The 26,543-nt window shown below is 45.7% G+C and overlaps 2 protein-coding genes across 10 annotated transcripts in view; one reads left to right on the top strand and one right to left on the bottom strand.

Annotated features, from left to right (window-relative positions):
- AATK (apoptosis associated tyrosine kinase) overlaps window positions 1–5,598 on the top strand; it is a 230,935-nt gene extending 225,337 nt beyond the window's left edge. For all 4 annotated transcript variants that reach the window (XM_021000803.1, XM_021000800.1, XM_078155856.1 and 1 more), the window contains exon 14: window positions 294–5,598. In XM_021000803.1, coding sequence (XP_020856462.1) covers window positions 294–322 — 29 coding nt within the window. In that variant the 3' untranslated portion in view covers window positions 323–5,598. The remainder of the gene's footprint in view (window positions 1–293) is intronic.
- Window positions 5,599–7,424: 1,826 nt separating this feature from the next.
- Window positions 7,425–26,543, bottom strand: part of BAIAP2 (BAR/IMD domain containing adaptor protein 2) — a 165,777-nt gene continuing 146,658 nt past the window's right edge. For 2 of the 6 annotated variants that reach the window (XM_021000787.2, XM_021000796.2), the window contains 2 exons: window positions 24,711–24,745; window positions 7,425–9,189 (listed from right to left, as the gene is read on the bottom strand). In XM_021000787.2, the coding sequence (XP_020856446.1) occupies window positions 9,120–9,189; window positions 24,711–24,745 (105 nt within the window). In that variant the 3' untranslated portion in view covers window positions 7,425–9,119. Of the gene's footprint in view, window positions 9,190–20,164; window positions 20,216–21,463; window positions 23,409–24,710; window positions 24,746–26,543 lie in introns of those variants that run through there. The other 4 variants (XM_021000791.2, XM_021000792.2, XM_021000790.2 and 1 more) reach the window with 4 other exon arrangements.

Raw genomic sequence — 26,543 nt, 5'->3', positions numbered from 1 at the left:
GTCAGTGAAAATGTCAGGAGATGGAGTGTTTTGTGCCAGGAATGGCAAGAAGGCTGGTTTCACTGGAGAGGTGGCAGGACACAAGGTATCAGAATCAACAATCACTTACTGTGTTCTTTGGGACAGCGTGTGAGATGCTGGAAAGGAAACAAGATATCCACAACACGGCTCATACTTTAGTTAGGGAAACAGGATCCATTATGCAGGGTGAGGTAGGCGAGACAGTCATAAACAGGGTTGTGGCAAGTGGCTAGGCTGTGACCAGAGTAACCATCTTCTTCCTCCTGTTTCAGGAAGCAGTGAAGATGGTGACAGAGAATGACTTGGGCCTGGAAGGCACTTCAGAATCTATAGTGCTGGCATGGCTCTGTGGACCAGGGCAAGAAGAGATGGCCCTCCTGGCCCCAACACGAGGAAGTGGAAGAGATGGGGGGGGAGGGGGGTTGTCCAGAACTCGGCTCTATTTTTTTAGACAGATTTTATCAGAGGCATTTGGTTTGCTGCTAGATCACAGAGACATCACCCCCCACATCCCCGCCTTCTGCCCCTTTGTCCGGTACAGGTGCAGCCACTGACGATGGTCTATGTGGACATATGTGCTTGAAGGCATGCGGGGGTTGTGTATAAATATACATATATAAATGATAGCGTTAAAGGGTAGACTTGCAGAATCCTGCTCCCCTTCTTAGCCTCCCCTCTCGAAGGGGGTGGCTACCCCCCCAGTACTGCTTGCTCCTCCCTGTGGTCTGTGACTTCTCGGGGCTTACCCTTTACCGCCGCCCCAGTGCCTCGTGCTCCCCTGCTTACTAGAGCTGTAGTGGGGGTGGGAGCCTGTGTCAGCCCCTCCCAGGGCCTTCCTCTCTCGGACTCTGCTGTACATACACTGGATTTCTGAATCTCCACGCTAGTGTCATTCAGTATTACTGTCTCCCGTGACCTCCCACTGGGACATGTTTCTACCTTGTCTCCCTCTACAACTCAGATGGCTGGTTTCCTGAGCTGGCTCCTAGCCTGACCCTCCCTGTCCTCCTACCCTCTTGCCTAGCTTCTGCCAGGAGCTGGCTCTGCTGGAAGATGGGGCAATGGGAGGGACGGTTCTCTTTTTTTATTCCCTAGTTTTGTTTTTGTCCCTTAGACCTTTCCCAAGCAGAAGTCTGGGCAATATTTCCCAAGCAGCTGTTGCTATCTGGCTGGAGCTGGGGAGGAAGAAAACTAATGGGTCTTTCCCTCTAGAAAATGAGGTTTCCTCACCCTAGGGCCTTGGTGCTTTGGGGCAGTGGGGATGGGTGGGTGTTGCTACCAGCACAGCCTCATTCATCAGTGACACTATGAGACTTCTAGGGTTTCTTGTCCCTCTGCCACAGGCCCTATTCTGAAGGTTGATTGTGGGGAGCAAGAACTGAGGGGGAGAGTTTGGGCACACAGGCAGTAAATGGGAGAGCTTCCTGGGTTGTAACTGCCCTGAGCTGCCAAGGAAAGTGAGGAGGGGACCCCTCCCACTCAGCTGTCCACTTCCGTGTTCAGTGTTGGGATCTTTATTCCCCCTACTCAGGGGCCAAGGAACAGGTTGGGCGGGCTGGACAAATGGGACTCTGTGGGAATATTTTTGTAACGGCTAATGCAGAGAGAATGAGACCATGATAATTTTAAGTTATTGTTGCCAAAGAGATGTAAAGAGTTTATTGAAGGGGTGGGAGGTGGGGGGAAAGGGACCTTATTTTTGGTTTGTCCTTTTTTTAAAAAATTATTTGTTTGAGGCTTAGAACGCTGGTGCAATGACTTCCCCCCCGCCCCCTTTATTTAAAAAGAAATTAAGCTAAGAAAAAAAGCCTTTAAGCCAAGAGAGTGTGTTCTCCTTTGGGGCCAATAGACCAACCCCTGTAGTAGGGTCACAGCCTTGGGAGATGAGAGTGGGGAGAAGGGCAGGTGAATGATAAGTGTGTGTATGTGTGTGGGCTTATATCGTGCAAGAGCATCATGGGGGAATATGGGGGTGAGGAAGTATGTATCTGTCTGTGGGTGATCCACATGTCCCAGCGTGTGTGTGCGTGTGTGTGTGTGTGTGTGTGTGTGTGTATAAGTAAACAGGTGTGCTTCGTGTGTGTCTCTGGGCAATGACAGCCTTACATACTGAGAAGGGTACGGTTCACAGTCCCCAGCTTGGGTATGGAGACTGTTGATTGTTTTTCCATGGTGTGTGTGTGTGTGTGTGTGTGTTCTGGGGTGATTCAAACATGCCATAGCTTGAAAGTCCAGCCCACTTGGCATCTGTTCCTAGAAAGGTAAGAGATATCGAACCCCCAAATCCTTCAGGGGTTTCTGAAGCTGGGCCCTTCCCTATCCCCGAGCATGCTGGGTTCTAGGTCTTGGGACGTTGCTGACTCAGTGTTCCCCCTTGCTGTCTCTGAAAGTCCTAGAGGCACTGGGGAGACAGATGGAGGGAGGGAATGGGACAAACCTGAAGGGAAGTCTGAGAAGAGGCAGACCTGACTGTGGTTTTAATGGCTGCAGGTAAAATCAGTCAACAGAATATACGTCTCCTCTGACAGATGAGACGATTAGGGATTAAGAAGCCAATCAGACCAGCTCCTGGGTTCCCCCTTTTGTTAGAGACAGCCTAGCTAAGCCTTTAGGTAGGAGCAGACCTCCTCTTCCACCAATCAGGCTCTACCCTCCTACCCCTTCTTTTCTGGGAGTGATCTCATTTCCATATCAACATCTGAAGTACAGACATGCCTGTCTCCTCTCAGCTGGCTGTTCTTTAGGCTAAACTATCCCAAACTTTGAAGTTTTCCCTAGTGCTACCAGGCAGGACCCTAATGAATCCTTTTTGTGGTCTCCAAGGCCAAACTTAAGAAAGTTACCATCTGAAGGCAGACTTGGAATGGGCCCTGAGTTTCAGCTCTCAGGGCAGGAAAAGGAATGGTCTGGTTTTAATGAGAGGAAAACAGGACAACAGGACTAAAACTGTGGCTGGAGGTCAAGATGGCACCTGGGATTGAAGAAGTGTGGGGCTTCTGGTACAGATTGGGAGGGTGGTCCTGGTAGGGAAAGAGGCCCTTGGTGACCAGAAGCTTTCTAGACCATCCTCATATTGCTGGAAAATAGGGAACACCCTGATTAACTCCACCACTCACCCACGCCAGCCCTTGAGCCACCAATGAGTAAGGTGAGAGTGGGGAGAGAAAGAAATTGGTGAAAAAAAAATGCCTGAAAATGGTTTGTCCCTTGCATGCCAAGGGGGGTGGTGGTAGTCCCAGTCCCTCTGCCCTAGCTCTAAAAACAAAAAACCACTTCAGATCTTGACAAAAGTGGGTAGGAGGCAGCTGGGAGCTGGTGGAGGTATTGGGGGAGGGGGCAGCAACATTCTTCTGGGACTATGGGAGGATACAGGAGTCCCTTTGTCCTGGATGGCCCCCACTGCTCTAGACAAAGGTGGGGGATAAAAATGAATAGAATGAGAATAGCTTCCCTGCAGGAGAGGGGCAAGTGCCCCATGCCAAGCTATTAAGCAATTTTCAGGGGCTCTGGCCACTGCCATCCTCCTCTCCGGGTCAGGAAAGCTTTTATTAGCCCTAGGCCCTCTCGGACAATCTAATTGCCTTGTAACTGTTCCTTTACTCTGAAGTAGGTTTGAAGATTCCCCTTCATACCCGTTTTGGTGGTGTCTCCTTTTTGTCAAGTCTTTGATAAACTCAACAGATATTTAACAAATAAAACAAAATGTTACATCCCAGCAGGGCCTTGCCCTCCACCTACTTCCCACCAAGCAAACAAGGTACATTCCTTAGAGGAAGAAGCCACAAGGTCCCCAAATATCTCTGCCAATGCTCACTGAACCTGAATGCCAGGAGTTGGAAGGCCAACTCCAATCTAAATTCTCCTCTCGTTAGAGCCTTGTTCATTGGTTCATTATGAAATAACAGGCTAGGGCTAATTTTTTTCAAAGCATTTGTACATCTGTTTCACTGAGTCCTCACCTAAGACCTGGTTAAAAGTAGTTAGGAAAGATGAGGAAATGGGGGCCCAGAGTTAAGTGAGCACCAGTGACTGCCAGGCCTACTTCTCAGCTCACTTGGCTCTTAAATGGGATGGAGTGGTTCTGATCCATCTGTAATCAAAGCCATTCTCATATCCAGTCCCGGGCGTGGCTCCTATCCATAAGGCAAGCTGGCCAGTGTTAGAGATACAGTCTCTAGCTAAGAAATGGGGGTGGGGGGGTGCAGTGGACAGAATGCAGACTTAACTGGCCTGCCAGCAGCATCGACTTCCCCAACCTTGGCCCCATTTAGCACCGCATGCCAAGCACCTGAACTCCCACGGGGGCATGGTGAGTACAGAATGACTGTTCTTACCTTCAATCTAAGAATGGAGTAACTCCCAAGCCTTTGGATGTTGTGGCCTAGAAAGCTGCTCCCAGGAGCAGTTCAGGAAGGTGAGTGAACAAAGAGGTAAGAGTTAGAGTCCAATCCATGCCTGACCGAGGATCCCTGGTACAAAGTGGTTGGGTTGGAGCTCTCCAGTGAGGAGGCATCCCATTCCACTTTTGGACAGCTTTAATTGTTTAGTTTCCCCTTAAATCAAGCTTGTTTGCCCCCTTTACCTTTAGTCCTAGTTTTGCCCTGAAGAGCTGAGCAGAACAAATATAATTTTTCACAGGGCAGTCGTCTGAAAGTTGGAACCTCCTTGATAATCAAAGGATCTGGGACCAGGGGACTGGGGAAAACTGCAAACAGCCTTCTCTCCCACAGGGGCCTTGCTCATGCCCTCATGCTAACGGCTTGAACCCCTCTTCCTGCCATCCCCGCAGTTATCAGATGTCCAGTTCTATGTTTCCCTTCTGAAAGCCAGGGGCTTCCCTCCTGGATCCTGTTGCTCCAATCCCCATCCCCCAATTTGTGCCAAACAGGGGCAGACAGGGTACCTTCATCGAGCTGTTTCTTCTTCCATTTGTAAAATGGGTGGTAAGGGGAATTTGGCTTCTAGAGCATCTGTCTACGCCTCTGGTATTCCTGTTTTGTTTTTTCTCAGCGTGTGTATGGGGGGAAGGATATTAATAGGGATGGTAGGAGATGGGCAGGAAGCCCAAATCACAGTCTAACTCTGACCAAGTTCTGGGCTGCGGAAATGGCCACAGAAATTGGAGTTTCAGGGAGAAGCCTGGTTTCCTTTTAAACCAAGAGGTAAGCTGTGGAGCAGGTGGGAGCTGGTTGTATATTTGGGCAGGAAGGGGCTCAGCGCTCCCTCTCCCTGGGCTACCCAGGCAAGCCCAGGGGAATGGTCCTACAGTCCTGCCCTGCCAGGTCTCCCTCCCATCTTGTCTGATGGGTAGGTTGGGACTAGGACAGCAGGGGAACCAGGACCAGGTGCTGCTGGTCTAGACCCTCCCCCCAACCCCCAAATACTACATAAAGGCTGCATGAGGCTCAAGCTGTCTTGGATATTTTTATTAAGATAAAGGCTATTATTATTATTGTATATTTTATCAATACGGGTCATAATTGCTGTATTTTTTACCAGTGCTGATTTCCATACAGCTTCCCAGCATGTGTGTAAAATATCGTTGGTCTGATAATAAAGTTTTTAAAATATCTTAAACTAGGCTCTCTCTGTGGTCAGATGGCCCCTGCCCATTAGGGTGGCCACTTCTGAAATGGTGGATGGGAGAGGGGTGGGGACAAGTAACCATAGCAAAGGCTGTCTTGGTACCTACATTTGACCCTGCCCAAATCCCCAGGAAAGAAAGCCAGTAGTGAAGCCTAGAGGAAAACCATGTTAGCCCCAATCATAGCAACCCCTGGGGTGGCAAGAAAAGAATGTGCTCTGATAGAACACATACATAGTAATGTAGCTGGCATTTATATAAAGCTTTGCAAGAGCTTTATAAACATCCCATTTAATCCTCACAATGATCCTGGGAGACAAGCGCTATTATTGTGCCTATTTTATAGATGAGGAAACTGAGGCAGAACTTGTGATTTGCCCAGGATCACACAGATAAAGCATCTTCGGGCAGATTTGAACTTGGGTCTTCCACGTAGATGCCTCCATTTTGGGAAACAGTCAACAAAACTTAGCCTTAAACTACCGCAGAATAGGGAAGACCAATAATGACCAAAAAAAAAAGTGTAGGACTTGGGACATTTTTCAGTGCTTCATCTAATAGCTTTTTAATTGGTTATTGAAGCTTTTGACAATTTCTGCTTTTATTTTCTCCTGGATACTCAGTCTCCCACCCTTGACTATCACATCCCTGACACTGCTCTTGGTGTAACTTCTGTCTAAAGCCCACTCTTTCATCTGATGTTAGCAATCTCCTAATCTATTAAACTTTGAAGTGTCCCCCATAACTCTGTTTGGGTGCCCCTTCTCCATACTCAGTGATCCTCCCACATTTATCAGCTACCTCCTAGAACACTGCATGCAACACCTGCATGTCTTACTGATTTAACGTGTCCAGAATGGAACTCATCATCTCTCCCCCAAACTCACCTTTTGAGAAACTTAATTTCTGTTGACAGCATCTTCCCATTTACCTAGATCACAACCTTGGAGTCAACCTTGATTCTTCCTGAAACCCCCATACCCATGACCTGTCCACTCTACTCTCACAGATACAGCACTTTTAAAATCACTTTATTATACCTATCCTGTATACATGTATGCCTCATCCCTGTGTAAATGAAATCTTCTAAGAGGACAAGGATATTTATTTTTGTATCACCATCATCAAGTATGATGCCTTGTGCCTAATGTTCATTCATTTCAGGTGTGTCCATTTCTTTGTGACAGCATCTGGGGTTTTCTTGGCAAAGATCCAAAGATATTGGAGGGACAGGCAGCTAGGTGGCACAGGGGATAGAGCTCTGGCCTTGAAGTCAGGAGGACCTGAGTTCTAATTTGGCCTCAGATACTTGACATTTACTAGCCGTGTGACCCTGGGCAAGACACTTAATCCCGATTGCCTCCCCAAAAAGCAAAAAAAAAAAAAAATGGAGTGGTTTGCAGCTCATTTTACAGATGAGGAAACTGAGACAAACAGGATCTTGTCCAGGGTTACACAGCTAGTGAGTATCTGAGGCCACATGTGAACTCAGTAAGATTAGTCTTCCTGACTTCAGGCCTGGCTCTCTATCCGCTGTGCCACCTAGCTGCCCAATTGCACCTTAATAAATGTTTATTGAATTCCGGAAGGCAGAGAGAACTTTTCCATCCATGATCCAGTTCCATAGGGAACAGAGGAGGGGTGGCCCAGGGTGGGGGAGTAATGGAATGTTGGGAGGGAGGTGTGAAGACATGACAGAGCCCAAATCAGGATTAGAAACCAATGTTTCCCTCTCTCTTCAGAATGCACAGAAAAGGGCATCAAGCCAGGGAGACCCTCTGCTATTACCTACAAATCAGCAAGGAAATAGGCCACACACTTTGCTTAGCTTTTTTAATTGCTTATAAATTATTTTTCCAAACAAGAAGCTTTTCAGCCACAGGTCCCATCATGGCTACAGCAAACACTATAGTTCCCATGTTAACTTTCCTGGCGCCCAAGGGTTTCCCATTGGGCCAGCAGCTTAGGGAGAAGAGCTCACACTCAGAGTGGAGGGTAGAGCTTACTTCGGAGGAAGGCAAGCTTGAAGCCAACAGCACCCACATGCAGATGCATAAAATACTCAGGTCTCAACTGCCTGAGTCCTGCAAGAGTGATGCCCCCAGGTCACTGGCCTTCAGCCTGCCCACCCCCCCTCCACTCCCTTCAAATAATTCTCCCTCCCCTCCATATCCTGTTTCTCTATTTCCAGCTCACCCTCCGTCAGCTTTGCTGGGGGCCTTGTATTGCTGAAGGAGAGAGGAGAAAGATGAGGGGGGAGTAAAAGATTATAGATAACAAAGAGTTGTTCATTTATATTTAAGGGGGAAAATGTAGAGAGGAGACTCCAGGTTCTTGAGGTGACTCAAAGCTCTCCCCTCATACTGAAATCAAAACTGTATAACAGACCACAAGAATGCATGTAACAGCTGAGTCCAAATAACACTAAAGAAATCAGTGGCCAAACTCACTGGGTGATGACAATCAGGTGACTTGGGTAGTTTAGGGGTGAGGGGACTGCCATGCTAACCCCTTTGCTAGAGCTGAGGACTACTGTGAGATAGGGTAAAGGTTCCAGAGGCCTGCTCCCTCTTCTCCTGCTATGGAGAGAGAAGTTGGAGTCACCTCATCCCTAGGACAAGGAACCAGCCCCAACCCAGCCTCTATCACCTTCCTCCTAAGCCCAGGATAGATTCTGGTTGGGGTTTTGCCTTCTCCCTGTTACCTCTTAAGAGCCCCACTGCCTGCCTGATAACCAAATATAGTGGTGGGGGGGGGGGATTAAATCCTTCCCTCTTGAGTCAAATTGAGAAGGATGGGCCCCAGCATGAGTACTAACTATAGCAGCAGGTAACACTGTGAGCAAAGACAGAAGGTTTTGGTGGAGTTTGGCACTTTGAACTAGTAACAAGTCTATAAAATATACATGAGGCTAGGGCTAGAATCACAGCTGCACATGCCATCCACCTTCCCCCATCCTGCAATACCAACATAACCTAATTTATATAACATCTTACTCTTGTCCAAAGACAGGGTTAGGGAGATGATAAAGAATAAGGCAGAGGATAGGCCACAGACAGGGCCCTGATTCCTTTGAGGAAACTTCTAAAAATTGATGATGGGAGGTGGAGGGGGCATGGAGAAGTGATTTATTTTGGCCCACTCCTGAGGCGAGTTAAACTAAATGACCAGGAGGGGAAACCCAAAAAGCAGAGTTTTTCTGGCTTTCAGTAGTAGCCCGTCTAGATCACAACCACATTGGCTCTTTAACTCTGGGGAAAACTCGCCCCAGTTCTTGCCTCAGTCTTCAGACAAGGTAATTTCAAAGGAAAACCTCTTAGCATCCCATCATCCTCCCTTCCCCTGAATGCCTGGGATCCTGCCCAGGTAAGGCTGAAGGCTAGGATGGAGCCTGGAGGAAAAACACCCCCTTCCCACCCCCAAAACAAAGGACACTCAGGAAAACATGCAAATGATTACAAAATAGATTGTGTATATGGGTCTAAAATGGCAACACCACTGGAGAAGACTGCTATCAGCTGAGGAGAGGGGCAGACCTGTCATTTGTCACCGTTGGCTTTAGCTGAACATTAGCAAAGGGATTTCTGTGGAGAGAAGAAAAAAAAGCAAGTCTTTAATGAAGAGTACTTCCAACATCCCTACTCAAGAGTGAAGCTTGGGGAGGGAAATGGGCTTTGTTGTGGGAGATTATCCAACTATTTGGCTTCATCTACTGCCTACATTTCCAAGTTCATCTGGTCCTATTCAACCCAACCTCAGGCCTAACCAAGCCTTGCAGACAGGCAGCAAGGTGAGACAAGGAGGGATTCCAGCTCGTGCTTAAGATATGCTATTTAAAAAAAAATTTCTTACCCCATTTATTGATTAGTAATTTGAGGTCTTTGGGTAGGCTAAGTATATCTATAGACCTGTGAGTTTAAGAACTATCTGTCTGCAAGGCTGGCTGATGTTAAATCATTTCCAACAAACTTTTTTTTTAAATTGACTTGCAAATTAAGGACAATGAGTATTGGGATAGCAGTGGTGGGGTACAAAAGTCCACTTTTGGCACCTGGGTGGGATTTTCTCCACTGAGCTCTTATATTTGAGATTTCAAAGCTGTCTTTCAGACATGCTCGATCAGAATCTTTTCCTCCACAGAATTCAGTCCATTCTGGCTGCTTCTGTCAACAGAAGGGGCCAAGGGAAACTACTCCCCAGTTGCTGGAGGGCACCTAATAGATAGCAAAAGCATGTTCAGCTACCCCACCCACTTAGAGAGGGTAGGAAGGGTGGGAGAATTTGGAAATCACCCTACCCCCAACTGTTTTCACCTAGGATGTTTGATGGGAGTGTCCCACCAGCTGTTCTCTGTCACCAAAGCAGAAATTTGCTGCATAAGAGCAAGGTTAAGAAAGAACTGGTGCCTTCAGGAGAGGGGTCTTTAGTGACTTAAAAAGCACCACCCAAAATTGGCCCAAATGGAAGAGTTTAGTGAGAAAAGTCCCAATCAAATACCATCCCAATTAAAGCAGATGAGCTCCTTTTTTTGAGGAGTTTCCAACACAACATTATCTCTCTACATCACAAACACACACACACACACAGACGCAGACGATATTTATGTCTAATGATACATTATGTGATACACACACAGATGGACAACTGTCCCTAACACTCCATTAACACCCCAAGGGACACACAAATGCTGGCCTTCTGTATTGCTTCTGACCCACATGTATGCGCACACGCACACACACACACACACACACACACACACACACACACACACACACACATTATGCAGCCACATCTTAGGCTCCAGCAGGGACCCACATCACAATGATCGTCAGTTGCTAGGATGGCAACCCAAGTGTCTAGTGAGTGATGGTTCCTCCTCCCAGGAGAGACTTGGAGAAAGACAAAGGGCCCAAAACAGTAGCCCACAGCTTTCGCCAACCACTCCAGGGAGAAGCAAGAGTCCCTGGGACTGAGCTCATGCTTCCCTCCCATTTGACACCCTTGCCTACCCATTGGCCCAACCCATGGGCCAAAGCCAAAGGGACAAGACACAAGCGGCATGATAGAACGAGACAAAGGACACAATGCTGTGAGGGACAGGGAAACGGATGAAGACTCCTCTCTTTTCTATATCATCCTCTACTTGGGGTCCAGGGGATGCCAGGTTTAAAAGACGAGTTCCCACAAAGCAAGTGAAGGGCACAAGACAGGTTCAGCATAAGGTGCCCTTGGGCAGCAACACCACGGACGTGACATAACAATGGGTCAGCTTAAGGCACAGACAGGGGAGGCAGGCTTCCAGGTAAAGCCTGAGGAAGCTGGCCCCCAAGCCTCCTGACTGGCATATTACCTTTTAGTGCTGGAGAGAGCCGAAGTGTAAACCCATCGCGAGGGGCCTGGCCAGGGGACAGGAAGGAAAGGGTAGATCATACTAACCCAAGCCAGGAGCAAGCAAGGCAGGCAAAAACCATAGCTCAACTGGGAAAGCCCAGGAGGAAAAAACTGGAAGAATTTGAGGGGAAAAACAAGATTGTTTTCCTTATTAAAATTAAAGGTTTGAGATTATATAAATCTTTTCCTTAAGAATGATTAAAAAGAAAAAAAGTTAAGAGATGCACACAGACCTGCATAGCTCTTGCTTCACCCAAAAAATATTTTGGAAAACTATGTGATAGAGTAACTATCTATATCACCAAATCCCCATAGTTCTTATACTATGCCCTGAGCACATGCAGAACCTCCAAGGGGAAATAAATCACCATTTCCGTAAGTCTGCCCTCTTTGTTTGCAGGCTGCTCCTTTTTTTTTTTTCCAGTTAGGCAATGGAGTTAAGTGACTTGCCCAGGGTCACACAGCTAGTAAGTGTTATGTGTCTGAGGCTGGATTTGAACTCAGGTCCTCCTGAATCCAGAGCCGGTGCTCTATCCACTGTGCCACAGGCTTCTTCTGAAGTAGAGGTGACCATGTGCTTGTAGTTCTGATTAGGTCTCAAGAGACTGGAAGTGGAGGAGATGCTACCAGTAGCATCCAGTTACTCTTGCAGAGATGAGAAAACAACAGGTTTCTTAGTTCCATTTTCTCAAAGGTTATGGACAGAGGAGTAAGGGCAAGTAGAAAGGTTCTGGAGTTGGCAGAAGTTGGCATCTGACTGGGCCTGGGGTCAAGAAGACATATTCAAATTTAGCTTCAGACACCTAACTAGCTGTGTGACCCTGGGCAAGTCACTTAACTCTGCCTCAACTTCTTCATCTGTCAAATAAGCTGGAGAAGGAGATGTCAAAACAATTCCAGCATCTTTGCCAAGAAAACCCTAAAAAGGGTCACGAAGTGTCGGGCATGACTGAAAAGCAACTGAACATCGCCACCTCCCAGGGTTGTTGTGAAAATCAAACGATGATATTTGCAAAATTGCTTTACTAATCTTAAAGTGTTATATATGAACGCAAGTTATTACTTACTCACTGAAAGGCAAATCTATCATAATTCAGGATAATTAACCATATATATATATTTTACTGAATTCTACCTTTTAAAAATCTCTCACAATACCTTGTGGCAAAATCAATTGCCCACCCTTAAAGATGAGGCCTAAGACCTACTGGGCAAGAGAGCTGATCACTGCCATCTGAGGGGATGCAGTGACTGAGTATTGGTCCTAATGTTTATACACCAGCTAGTTATAAATTTATTTATAAAATTATGCTTCTTTTTGTCCCCTCCTTTAGTAAAAAGTCTAGCCTGAGGGAACAGTTCCTATACTGTGTGTAAGGAACACCACCGTCCTTAACTAATCATTATTGTGAAGGGAAAAACCAAACCAAAGCTTCTCCCTCAGTGGTTTCCTTTGCAGACTAGGTGTGAGCTCTGGCCAAAACAAAATGCTCTTCTGCAGCAAAGAAATGGCCACCAGTTGAAAATGCAGACTGGCAGGAAGGCTTTTGTTTTTTGTTGTTAGGCAATTGTGGTTAAGTGACTTCCCCAGGGTCACACAGCTAGTACGTGTCAAGGGTTTGGTCTGAGGCTGGATTTGAACTCAGGTCCTCCTGACTTCAGGGTCGGTGCTCTATCCACTGTACCACCTAGCTGCCCCCCTGGAGCCACCTTTGAACAAACCAGTTTTAGACCCTGAATTTGAGGGGGGAAATTTTTCTTTCCTTTTAGGAAGTATCTTGCAGTTACTTATGAAAGCTGTATTTTGATCAGTGTGATGACAGAGCATCACATGGGATGACAGAAGATGAAGCATGCTACACCTCCTCTTCCTCACCCCTCCCCCAACACAGAAGGGAAGGACCCCTAAAGCAGAATGAGACGTAATTGCCGGCTTTTATATCGAGCTTTTGAGGTCTGCAAAGTGCTGAACATATTTCATGTCAGTTGAGCATCCCCAGTTTACTGGTAAGGTGAGTCTGAGAGTGACTTACTCAGGGTCACCCAGATAGTAAGTGTCTGAGTCTGAATTTGAACTCAGGTCTTCCAAGTCCAAAACTCTATCCAATGCATCAAGTAAATGAGTGCCTTGACTTTGCTTTTGTTGTTTCGTCGTTAAGGTGTATCCAATTCTTTGTGACCCTGTACACCATGCCATGCTAATACTGTCTATGGGGTTTTCTTGGCAAAGATACCGGAGTGGCTTGCCATTTCCATCTCCAGTGGATTAAGGCAAACAGAGGTTAAGTGACTTGCCCAGGGTCACACAACTAGTAAGTGTCTGAGTCTGAATCTGAACTCAGGTCTTCCTAATTCCAGGCCCAGCATTCTATCCACTGAGCCACTTAGCTCCCTCTTTACTTTACTTGTAGTAAATGCATATTTACTACAAGAGTTTTTCCTTCTCTCTCTGTCTCTCTTTCCCTTCCTTTCCCCCAACCCCCAACAGGGGAGATAAAATAAGTGCTTGTTAAAATTTTAAAACAATAAAAAAAAAAGCAGTAACGTATTTGGTCTGGTGACCAACAGTCAGGTAATAAGAATAGCTAGCATTTACACAGCACTTCAATCATGTTAACTCTTTTGAAAGTTAACTCATATGAAAGCATATGAAAGTACCTGATATGGGGTTTTGCACACAACAGGTACTTGTAATAAACATTTGTGCAGATGGGAGGCTGTGATGGAGACATGCCCTCATTCCTATGCCCCAAGCTCTAAATTTGCTCCATAGTGACACTGTGAGGTTGGACACTCACCAGGGGTCAACGAAAGAAGGATGAAAAGTTAGAATATGCACGCTGGAGATGTTTTCTTCAGGAAAAGCAAGAATTTGATGACTAAAACAATGGTGTTAAAACTCTGTGGTCAAACTGGACGGAATGCTTACTAAAAAAAGATGGGAGAACAGGAGGAAAAAGAAAAGGGAATATGGTAGGTGATGAGAAAGCTTCTTGGTTCAACTGCAGAACTCCCTAAGATTGTAAAGTGTTTCTTCAACTCATTAACTGCTACTAAATCTGGCAGCAGGCTTCTATCTGACAGTCATCAAATGGCTTAGATACAGCAAGACTGTCAAAAGTTGGAATCTAAGCTCCACTTAGAAAGTGATTGTCTCATGATTGGCCTAAATGGGAATATGAAATAAAGAAATAAATGAATATGACAGAGAGAAGTCTGTCTCAGTCTAGACCAGAGATTTTTTTTTTTAGGATAGGCAATGGGGTTAAGTGACTTGCCCAGGGTCACACAGCTAGCAAGAGTTGTGTGTCTGAGGCTGGATTTGACTCAGGTCCCCCTGAATCCAGGGCTGGTGCTCTATCCACTGCGCCACCCAGCTGTCCCTAGACCAGAGATTCTTAACCTGTTTTGTGCCGTGGATGCTTTTGGTGGTTTGGTGAAACCTATTAACCCCTCCTTAGAATGTTTTTAAGTGCATAAAATAAAATACATAGGATCACAAAAGAGAACAATTACATTGAAAGAATAAGCAAAAATGTTTAAAAAAGAAATTCATGGAACCCCTGAAATCTATCCAGGACCCCTTGGGGTTCCAGGGACTGCAAGTTAAGAACCCCTGGTGTAGACAAATCTTTGATTTTCATCAGCCCAAGAAGGATGAGACAACAGTAGCAGAGACTGATAGCAACCCACCCCCTTCCAAAAAAAGAGGCTGATTCTGTAACGATCCACTTGACAAAAGTTGTCTTCAGTGAGTTTTAGGGTTTTCTTCCTCACCTCTTGGCTCCCTCCCATCACGCTTTTTGAATGCAGGCTTTCTATATCTGACAACAAAATCCAGAACACCTCATTTTCTTTGTTCCACCCTAAATGCTGGTGATTTCTTCAGCCCTCCACATTTTGTCTTCTCATACTGAGTGAGAATCATGATTTCACTGGGACAAGGATTCTTTTCATCCCTATGTGATTTCCATTATCCCCACCTCTGTACTTTAGTATTCAGTCTTCCTGAGTGGTGGCTATGCTTAAAAAGAAAATCAGTACCTATTGCCCAACACTGTGATGATAGGCCTCTTCAAATTTAGTGAGGCTGGTCCTCAGATTTTATTTGGGAAGCACCTACTGTGTGCCAGGCACAGTGCTAAGAGCTTTTACAATTGTCTCATTTGATCCTAATAACAACTGTAGGAAGTAGTTGCTACTATAATCTCCATTTACAGTTGAGGAAACCGAAATTGTGACTTGCCTAAGATCACACAGTATGTGTCTGAGGCAAATTTGAACTCGGGTCTTCCTGCCAACCAGGCCCAATGCTCTGTATCAAGAGGGCCTGAGTGGTAGAAGCTATTGTTCCAACTGGATAAAACAAACAAATAGATTTTTAAAAGCACCACAGTTCATTGCTCCAGTTGTTAACAATGAAAAAAATTAAAATTAAATTTAGTTGATGAACTTGTAATTAGCTGAATTTATATAAGATGCAGCATGACATTAGGATAGAGGGTCAACTAGGTAGTGAAGGAGACAGAACATTGGGCCTGGAGTTAGGAAGATCTGAATTCAAACTTGGCCTCAGACACTTAATTATGTGACCCTGCACAAGTCATTTAAAAAACTCTCTGCTTGACTCAGTTTCCTCATCTGTAAAGTAGGGATAAGAGCATTTAATAAGGTTGTTGTAAGAATAAAGAGAGATTTGTAAAATGCTTGTAAACCTTAAAGTGCTATATAAATGCTAGATGTGTGTGTATATACATGTTTATACACGTGGACATGTTTATATATAAACATGTTCATATGTATGTTTATATGTGTAAATATATATATTTATAGTTTCAGTTGGTAAATTGGTAAAATTATTTGTATATATAACATACATATGTTGTTTGTCCTTCATTCTCCCAGAGGACCATGACATCAGGAAGGTGATGTTATGACATGCAAGTAAATTGGATTTAAGTGAGGGAGGGCTGTGCAAAGTCACTAGCCTCACTTTTTCCTCCAGAGCCATCTAGGTCCAGTGGCAAGATGTAGATCAAGATAACTGGAGATGGCCCAGGATGTAGTGGGGGACCTTGGCCTTTTCAAGCTAAGGTTTTTAACAGGACTCAGTTTGACTGAGGCAGTGCCCACTCAGTGATTAAGTGATTTAATAAAAAATGAGGCAAAGAATGGCTTCTTTCAAAAAAAAAAAGATCTGGGAGGTGAAGACCTTCAGGGTTTCTGGAGAAAACAGAAACAATTGTTATTTACATTCATTCTGAGCCAACCTGGGCCATCTCCAGTTGTCCTGATCCATACCTGGCCACTGGACCCAGATAGCTCCAGAGGAGAAAGTGAAGCTGTTAACTTTTCACAGCCCTCTCTCACATAAGTCCAATTCATTTGCATGTCACGGCATCACTTCCGTGATGCCACAGTCTTCTTCGAGAATGAAGGACAAACAGAAGCCTTTGTGAGTACAGAATATGTTCCCACTAGGGAACATATATATGATTGGCAAACCAACATATACATACACAAACATATGTGTGTATGTAAACAATGTTTATGTTTATTACATGTTTATATGTAGAAACACATGTTTTATATATGAACATGCATATATTTATATCTTTGGTAAATTGATAAAAATCATTTGCATATATAACATACATGTGCATTTACATTCACACACATACTTATATGCCATATATGTTTGTATATTTTGTCTTGATATGTATAAACATATGTTTATATGTATAAATATGTATACATTTATATGTTTAGTTGGTTAAAAATATGTGTATGCATGTGTGTATATGTACATATATGGTAAACCAATATATACATGCACACACACATATACATACATATATGTTATATGTGTATATAGATAGAAGGCCAGCCTTGTAGTCAAGAAGACGTGGGTTCATGTTCTACCTCTGACACATACCAACTTGTCATGGGCAAATCACAGAAGCTTTCAGTGCTCCAGGTAATCTACTATAAGGCTATAAAATACAGGCAGTTTCCACATCAAGAGTTCTGCCACACAAATGAAGTTATGGGTCCAACCTCCTTCATAAAAAATTAATAATGTAAAACACATTCAATGATCAAACCAAGTTTTTTTTAAATAACATTTTTACATTTTAAAAACTAACAGTGACCTTAAATTTGTAAAAGGCACTAGAAAACTGCAAAAAAAAAAAAAGAGTGCAAAACAAAACACTTAGCCTTTTCCAAAATGGAAACTCTCCAAGCTGTTCCCAATTCAGTGTTTTCTCTGATGGAGGTTAACTGTGACTGCAGGAAATCAGCAAAATCAGGGCTTGGATTAATCAATACTTAATTATCTCTTGCGGAGTGGCCTCTCTAAAGAGGATTCTTGATGTGTTAGATCTTGGATTGGAGTTGCCCTGCCTCTCAGTGGTGTGGGGATGGGGGTTGGAGCGCAAACCAAGAGTTCAAGCTCACTGACACATCTGCTTGCACCAATTCCTCAGGAAGAGAAAATGCGAACAGAAGTGGCATTAGACTTAGCAGCAGTTTGGGGACTGTCCTTGACTCTGACAAGCCTTCTATATTGGCACACAGAATCTAGAGTGGACAGCACTGCACTCCACTGTCCTTGACAGGAAAGCCAGCCTCCTGGTCAGCAGCTCCCTAGGGGCCCAGGCTTCTTCTGGACTTCCTTCCTACACCTCTCCCAGCATAAAACTCCAAGGGAATGTGTCAAGGACAGTCCTGCACTTGAAAGCAGTTATACTGTTTCCAAGTAGGGTCAAAGGCAGACAGGGCTCCAGCCACAACTGGGAGTCTTCCATCCCATGGCCCAGAGTTATTATCATTCTCTTCCTTCTGAAACTCTTTTGTGGCCCTGCTGTCTGGTAACCAGGCCTTGGAAGTAGTGATGGGGGCCTGGCCCGGCCCAGCCCAGGCAGGGGTGGGGGGTATCTTTGGAGGGCAAAACTCTGATGGAATCCCCTAATATATGGCTTAATCTGTGAAAGGGGAAGGAGAGAAAAGTACTTGGGGCAGTCCATCTTGAATAAGGTGGTGGGGGTAGAGGGGGACAGTCAGAGACAAAGAAACAGAGATAAAAACAGAAAGAGAAGATAAGGGTGAGAAGAATCTGCAAGCCAAGTGGGTGGTTAGAAAACATAATCCTGCCATATGGCTGAAAGTGTCCAAGCTTGGGGCTTAGACATTAGATCTTAGGAGGAGAGGAGAGATTCCTGTTCAGACCTGGCTGTTATGCTTGCTGTGGGAGAATTTGAGGGGAAAGAAATCATTCATATCTGTTTTAAGAGTGCCCGGGTCAGAGGTGGCAGTGGTGGGGGCAGAGAGGAGGTGCAGATGTGAGCACCACCTCGCCTTCCGTCAGGTCCTAGAGCACTGGACAGACCTGCAAGTCAGGAGACTTGTTCTGATCCTAGCTTGATCAAGCTTTTCGTCATTCAGATTTTTCTGGGCTTCAGTTTTTTCATCTGCAAAATGGGGGCAATACCTATCCTGAGTCTCTCACAAGACTATTTGGGAGGATCAAATGAAATCTAATTTGGTGCTTTATAACCATAAAATGCTATACCCATATAAGCCATTATTATTAGAGGAGTTATTTATAGCAACGAGGTCATTCCCTCACTGCCCCTCTATTTAATGACCCGTTTCAAGGGGAAGCATCTATTCCTTGGGCTGGCAGGGACCTTTCCCTGAAATAAGGGTTAGTACGGAAGCAGCAGCTCTCTAAGCTAGACAAGCAGCCTGGGGAAATTTAATTCTTCTCACTTTATAAATTTGGGACAGGGAACTATTCTGGAAACAGAGGCAGGGAGATTAGATAAAACATGTTGGAACCCAGCTGGAAGGGCAGGAAGTTGGCAGGGTGGGGAGTGGGGTGGACAACCACAGACAAGCAAGAACAGAATCACGCTAGCTGAGTTGAGGGGGGAGCAGAGGGCAGAGGAGTTGGCCTCCCAGGGCCTCTGGCCCAGCATCCCCTCAGCTGAGCCAAAGCGGCCAGACGGTTGGTGACTCTCACCACATGACCCTCAGCTCCGACAGACACAAAAACAACAAAAGCTCATCCACACCTCCAACGAGGTACCTACTTCACATCCTACACGCAGGCGGGCTCCCAGCCAAGACAGGCGACTGAACATTTTGCTCAAGGTTCACTCAATGGAGTAAAATTTGGAGAGGGAGTATGTGTATTGCTGGGGGGGAGGGGGACAGACACTTATGTTCTGGCTCCCTGGGTGGCAGGTCCAGCCAGATGGCAACTCTTTGGAAACAGAGCACAAAATGCCGCCACTCTTGAGGCTCAGGGCAAGACCAGAGTGGGAAACTCCGGCTCAGGATTCAGGAGATCACACCCCTCCCTGCCCAGGCTGAGGGAGCATCATCTCTCCCCAGGCCTGCTTGCTCAAGGCAATACTCACCTACTTCAGAGGGGCCAGGGCTCAGGCCAGACTGTGCAGATGAAAAAGGCACTTGAGAAAAAGCTAAACGCTGCGTGTCTCATCGATACAAGGAGCCGAGACACACCAAAGGAAATCCTCAAGCAGGTTAAACTGCTTCGGACGAGAACTAATGAAAGCATTTCTGAAGAAAAGCCTGATCACTGGTAAATGACTCATTCCTGATTGGTGGCAGAAGCATAGCACTGGGAAGGGCTCAGCAGCAGCCGGAGAGAAAATCCCAAAGAGCTAGTCAGACCCCACACCCCAGGAGTGATGCAGAGAGAAGAGGATGCCGAGGTCAACCAGGTTCATTCTGGGCATGGGGCGTGCAGCAACACATGTGCTGGCTGGCAACAGAGAAACCAGAAGCTTCCAGACTGAATGGAGACGAGAGGAGGGCAAAGAAAGGAAAGGGAGGAGAAAATCCATTTTCAGGGCCGAAGGAGGGAATCAACCTTTTCCCAATGGATTTAGGTAAAAGCGAAGGACTAGAGCCAGCCACAACTCTCAACAGACTCTCAGGCATTGGCTACTAAGCTTCAGAGACGGGGACAGATCAGACTCTGTGCTCAGGTGGGGTCAGCAGTGCTGCTGCCGCCACCCCCGCTGTGCCCACCCCGCGCCCACCCGCCCCAAGCAGGCCAACATCTGAGGAGTCTGTCCAGAGCCACTGGGCAGTGAGGGAGGATTGTTTGGTACATGAAAACTTGGAGCAACTTACTAACTCTAGTCAGGGGGGGCAGTTCAAAACCTGGCCACTTCAATATCAGCGCTGCAATAAAAACAAAATGCAGTTGGTATGAGAGGAGAGCCTATACACCCTGGGTAAGCAAAAGGGCATTGTGTTAATCTGAGGACAAACAAGGAGCTCAATGGAGCTGTTGGTACTTTGACACCAAGAATTTTGTTTGTACCCTGCTTCTGCTGAGAAAAAAAAAATTTAAAAAGATCCCACACATTTTACCCTTCAGAAGCGCAAAAATGGCATGTATGAAGGAAAAGAGACCAAGGGTGCCTAAGGGTGCCTAAGCCTACCCAGGGGTGGTGGGTAGGAGAAAGAAACAGTAAATCAAACATTCTCTTCCTTTAGGTCAACTGTTCAGGTGGTACCAAGATTTACTTGTAAGCTCATGGAGCATGTTGCCCCATAATGGGAGCCTGACAAGCAAAAGAGCAAATGCCCTTTACTAGATCCATGCTCCCCAGAAGGAAGTTCTCCAATTCCATTCAAGCTGAAGAATCAAAGCAATGGGAACCCTGGGCTTGGTCTCCTACATCCCAACCCCAACCCTTACAAACACACACTCTATCCCAGGCTTACATTCCATACCAGCTAGTCCCTTTCTTGCTTGCCTAGGGAGGGAAAAAGAATACTTAAAAAAAATACGAAGTTATTCTGCCAGGCCATCAGGTCATTAACCATTCCCTCTCACAATATTATCTCAGAGGAGTTATCCAGAGAAGAGAAATGAAGCCAGTGGACTGGAAACACCAATCCACTGAAGGAAAAGAGAAAAACAGTTCACTATATATCATGCTGCTGAATGTGTCTACATACATGGCCTCTGTGAAGGAGTAGCTTCTCTTCAAGAGTTTATGTGGCCAAAAAAATTCATCACGCTGTAGCCAACTTAGTGACGTGCCATCCCTCTGCCCTTGGCGAGAATGGTGGTCCATGGTTAATAAACATGCATAGTCCATCACTTTGCCTACATTCGAGGCCTTTGCAGCTTGCTTAAGTGCTGGCAGAGAATGGTGGTCCATGGTTAATAAACATGCATAGTCCATCACTTTGCCTACATTCAAGGCCTTTGCAGCTTGCTTAAGTGCTGGCAGAGATTGTGCATTTATGGATTAGCCTCTGAGAAGCCAGGTTCACACCTCCATGTCATGAGGCGGCATCAGAAGTGTTTTGCGGAGATATTTCTAGATATGCAACAATCTCTTCTGTCACATGCCCAATACCCAAGTCTGGTCACTGACAAAACAGGAAAACTCAAAAAAGTCACTGAAGCCCAACTCAATGCAATAAATAAAACTTTTATTCGAACAATTTACTCCAGTACAGGGCACGTTTCTCTTCAGATTAAAAAAAAAAAGATAAAAAGATAAAAGGAAAAAGGAAAAAGGAAAAAAAATTTCAGTACTTTACAATCTTCATACAAGTTTTGCTATTTTGTGTATACATTCAATCCACTGAGCATAAAATCCCCTGGATTTAAGATCTTTTAGCAACATCATCACCCCAACACGGAGGGTTCTTAGTACACAGGTCCGTGTTCTGTCTTCTCCCTCCCCCCGCCCCTTTTAACACAAAACAAGAACCCCTCTCTTGCTTTCTCTCTCTACATGTCATATGTATTGCCAACAACATCCTAGTCAACAGGTAGGTAGGAGGTTTTAAAATCACACCGGAAAAGGAAGTGTCTACGGCTTCACAATGAAGGCTTTCACCAACACGGAAAGGGTAAAGTGGGGTTGTTGGCCCTTCACTCACTTCCCAGACAGAATTCAGTGGGTGAAGAAACAATACCAGTGCCATTGAGTCCCATGTGTTTGTTTCTAAAGTGACCAAGACATACAAAAAGATGGACAGTGTTTAGGAAAGAATGCAACAGGAGACTGCTTGCTTACCCCACCCCTCCCTATAAAGGGACAGCCTGGGGCCCTGGTTTTTAAAGCAGCCTTGCAAACAGCCACTTGCCCAGAGAAATGAGGTCCAATCATTTAATGTCATTTGTGTTACCACACATGGTAGGGACTAATCTGCAAAGCTGGTTGAAGGAATAATTCCAAAAGGAAGGAGGAAAAAAAATATATATATATATATCTCTATACCTATAATCTTTATCTATCTATCGCTATAGTTAAGATAGATAGATCGATCAATCGATCAAGGTCTTTGGAATTCTCTTTAGTCAGGTGCGTATTCCTTCCCCAGCCCCTACCCAGGTGCGCTAAAGTGAGGTAACAATACCCTGCTACAAAAAAGATATATATATATATATATATATATATATATATATATATACATATATATTCTATGTACACCTATAAAACAACTTCATTGAGAAAGACGCTTTTGATTGGCCCCTTGGGCTGGGTCCTAAGCAGATACTCTCCTTCACAGAGAGCCAGCCAGCTTTCCTAATGGGCCAAAGCCTGACGATCCACTTTTCTATATGCCACCCAGGGGCAAGGGGATAAGGGGATAGGTTGAGGCGTGGGGATTGCATTTCAAGCCTGCCCTCAAAGAGAAAGACCTTAGTCTCTCTAGAGCTTTTAGTCTGCCTTCCCTTTCCTAATAAAGAAATTGGGCAGTGAACCCAGTGAAAGTCATATTGAAAAAAAAAATAATAATAACAGTACGTACACCATAGTCCATGCATATTGGATTTGGATGTGTTTTGTTCTGTGGTGTGTGTGAGTGTGCTTGTGTTTTGGGGTGCCATGGAGGGAGTCCTTTATCTGCTGAGGAGTTTTTTTGTTTGTTTTTTGCCTTCAGACTCTAAACATGGCTCAGGAAAGAGCTTTAGAAAAGGGATAATGCATTGTCAACATCCAAAGTGGGCAGCAGAAAGGCTGTAGACACTGCATCCAAGCTGCTGCTCCCCAAGGGAGCAGCCCCCGGCTGGGCAGTTTGCACTCTGAAAGGCTTTGGACCAGAGTTGGAGGCAGGGCAGGGACGAAGAATAAAGAAACAGAGATGAAGCAGCACCATGGATCCTTGATGATCACAGAGTTTAAAATGTCACCAAACAAAAGGCAAAGGGGAAAAAAAGTCTACCCAAGAACAAACCAATGAGTTGAAGAAGGAGAAAAAGAAAAAGGGAGAGACCAAATAAACCAGAGAAATCAAGGCAGGGGAGGGGAGGGGAAAGAGAAGCAGAAAATCTCTTCAAAGCAGCAGGTGCCATTTCTAGTCAAGGGGTCCTCACACTGTTGAGACCAGAGTCCCACTGCCACTGTGAAACAGAAAAGTACAGGAGAACTGCCAGACCGAACACTTCATGGTGTATCCAAAGGACAACAGACCCTGCTCCTCCCCATCCCTGCACCCCAGGCACACAGGCCTACCCCACCCTTCCCATGCAATATCTCTTTTCTGAAGCTCCAGCAGGCATCCCTCCCTAGCAGACCTCAATGGACTAGTACTTAATTTCTTTAGGACCCCCAGCCCCAGGGTGGAAGAATGGGAGAAGGTAGCAGCACAAGCTATAGCTGGGGATGTCAGCTACTTTACCTCGGGTGGATTCTATTCTCTGCCTTTTTAGGGTGGCCACCTATTTTGGGCCATGGGTCCCAAGTTTAGAGCCGGGAAAATGCCCTGCACCTTTCAAGTGGGGAGGAGGGCTCTCTGTCTGCCAAGTGAGCCAAGCTTGCCCAGAAGTCACAGGAAATCCCAGTGCTATACAATCAGGCCTGCCTCATGTGTAGAGATTTTTCATCCTTCAGATAGGGGTTGGAACCTTTCCATTCTAAGATTCTATGACAAGAACTTGAGACCCCTTTTCTTGGCTCACCTCTGGAGGATGGGGACAAGGGATTAGGGGGCCACACTAAGGGTGAAAGGACAGGAGTTCAAGTGTCTGATAATTAATGCCATGGCTGTGGGACCCTAACACCCTCTGCTAGATGCCCAGCTCAATCTATAAAAATGTTGGCTAGTAGTCTGCTGTAGTATCTCAACATTTCCACGAAAGGTCAACTTGTGACCCCTCGGTTACCCGTAACAAAAGGGAGATGATAATAAGGATGAAATCCTCCACCCTACCCCATCATCAACAGGACAACTGTACGTAGATCCAAACGAGGTAATGTATGCTTTCTAATTTGGGTATAGGAGGGAGCAGCAAAAGGGCTAGGGGAGCACCTATTTATCATCCAGATACCCTAGGGATTTGTCTGGCCAGCTCGGAGGCAAGCTGTCCAACCTTGAAAAACAGCTCCCCAAGAATGGGCTCTGACAGAGGAAAAGACTCCTAGAGCTCAGTGATTGAGTAACAGCCTGAACGTGATTTCTTCCTAAATGTATTTTATTGGCCCAGAGGCCTAACATAAGCCCATCTACCTACCCACCAGATCCCTCTCCCACTCCTTCCATGCTACCATCCAGGCAGGCCTGTGGGGGTGATCGTTACAAACTACAGATGGGAACAACCCACCCCAGTTCCCTGGCCAGTGAAATCCTCATCTTCCTGAGCCTAAAGGTGGCACGCTCAGCCCAAAGTAAAGGTAGAAAACAAAGAAATAGAAAGCCTTCTTACCTGCTCACAGATCGGGAACCATAGTCATCTAAGCCCTGGGGAAGCAAAAGGATAATCAACACATCAGTTGCAAGTTCTGCAAGTTACACACTAGCATGGCCAACCCTGAGAATGTGCCGGGTTCAACTTATTGGAGACAGAGGAAGAGAAGGCTGGGTTCTAGTATTCTTCTGGAAAAGAACACGGGATGGGTTCTCTGTTCTTCCATTTCACATACAAGTGGGTTTCTTTAATTCTTAGGTGGAGGTAGGGAGGTAATATACCCCATGAGAAGACAATGTGGAATGCATGAGGAAACATTTGTTGCGCTGAGACTCAGGGAGAGATGGTAGGGCACTAAATGACATATGTATTAATTGAGGAGGGGGAAGAGGATCAGGGACCCTCCTGAGCGAAGGTAGACCAAACAAACTTTTTTCAGGCATTGAGGAAAAAAGATTCAGTATATTTCCCTAGGCCAGAGGTGGAGAACCTGTGGCCTCAAGGCCATATGTGGCCCTCTGGGTCATCAAGTGTGTCCCTTTGACTGAATCCAGACTTCACAGAACAAATCCTTTTTAGGCCATCACCATGCCAAGGGTTTTACCCCTCCCCCTGGGCTTCTCCTGAAGACTGGGGCAGGGGCTCCTAACCTCTCTGCTGGGCACTTAGCAGCTGTATAATCTCACAGCAGTAGCTCTGAACTATACCAAGGAGTTGTCAATCACCAGAGATGAAGGCTTCAGTATTTTACAGTAAATTTAACTGGAACGTATAATTGTCTATTCAAGCTGAATGCTTTCATATGGTGAGATGCACGTGAGACACACAGCCAAGGATGCACAAAAGAATAGTGATCTTCACATCACACATCTGAAGGTACCCTTGGTACTATCCCTGTCTCAACACAAACTCTCCTGGGAAAAACGATAGCCTCAGACCGCAAGCCATAAATTATAGAGGACGAGTCTGGCAAAGCTCCCTACTCCTCGAAGCTTCAGAAGGAATAAGTCCTAATAGACTTTCACAACAAACAAAATTCAAAGATTGATTTCGGAATTGGTATTGTTTGAGGGGGCCTAGCTGAAGAGGGTCAGGAAGGGGCCAGCGGGCTTATCTCCTCTTCCTACATGTAGTGGCTTCTATAATTGACAGACTTTGGTTCAGGAAACCAAGTTAAGAGTCTGGAGAGAGTGAATTCAACCTGAATCCAGCCCCTTGGAAGCCAGTCTCAGAAGAGGTGCATTGGGGTATACACTAGACCACTTGATGGGGGTGTGAAGGCCACACTCTGCTTTCAGGTCACAGTTTGCATCAAGGTTCAGGTCTTTTTACTCCCCCAGCAGGGCCACATTTACCTCATCTCAGCACCAGTAGGGAACCTCTAATTTCACATCCATTTCCTGTCCAAGATAACCCATCCCATCCTTTAATCTTGTGGACCACCTGGTGCATACCCTGGTGCACTTCCCCAAGACTGGGTCTCCAAGGGGCTGGGTTCAGGTTGATTCCACTCTCTCGAGACTCCTAACTTCGCTGCGGCTGTTTAGAGGTTGTCTAGAAACACACACATTTCAATGCCAATGACCAGGTGATTACCGGTGAGGGGCACTCAGGGAAGTCAGCTGGGTCTGTTTCAGATTTTGCTGGCACTTCTCACATAGGGTCTTGGCCACAGGAGCAACTACAGGGGTTTCTGATGGGCCTAATACTACATTGCCAAATGGGGCAGATGCAACACCGGCATGTCAATCTTTCATTTCTAATGCCAACTAAGAAACTACAGAAACTCAAGACACAGGTAGAAATGCAAAGCACAGGAATAGGCTAACCAGATGTTGTGTATGTCCCCTT

This window comes from Phascolarctos cinereus, unplaced genomic scaffold, assembly GCF_003287225.1.
Source record: "Phascolarctos cinereus isolate Bilbo 61053 unplaced genomic scaffold, phaCin_HiC Scaffold_5;HRSCAF=322, whole genome shotgun sequence".
NCBI classification, from domain to species: domain Eukaryota; kingdom Metazoa; phylum Chordata; class Mammalia; order Diprotodontia; family Phascolarctidae; genus Phascolarctos; species Phascolarctos cinereus.
The sequence above is the reverse complement of the archived record's forward strand: the minus strand, read 5'-3'. Positions and strand labels throughout refer to the sequence as shown.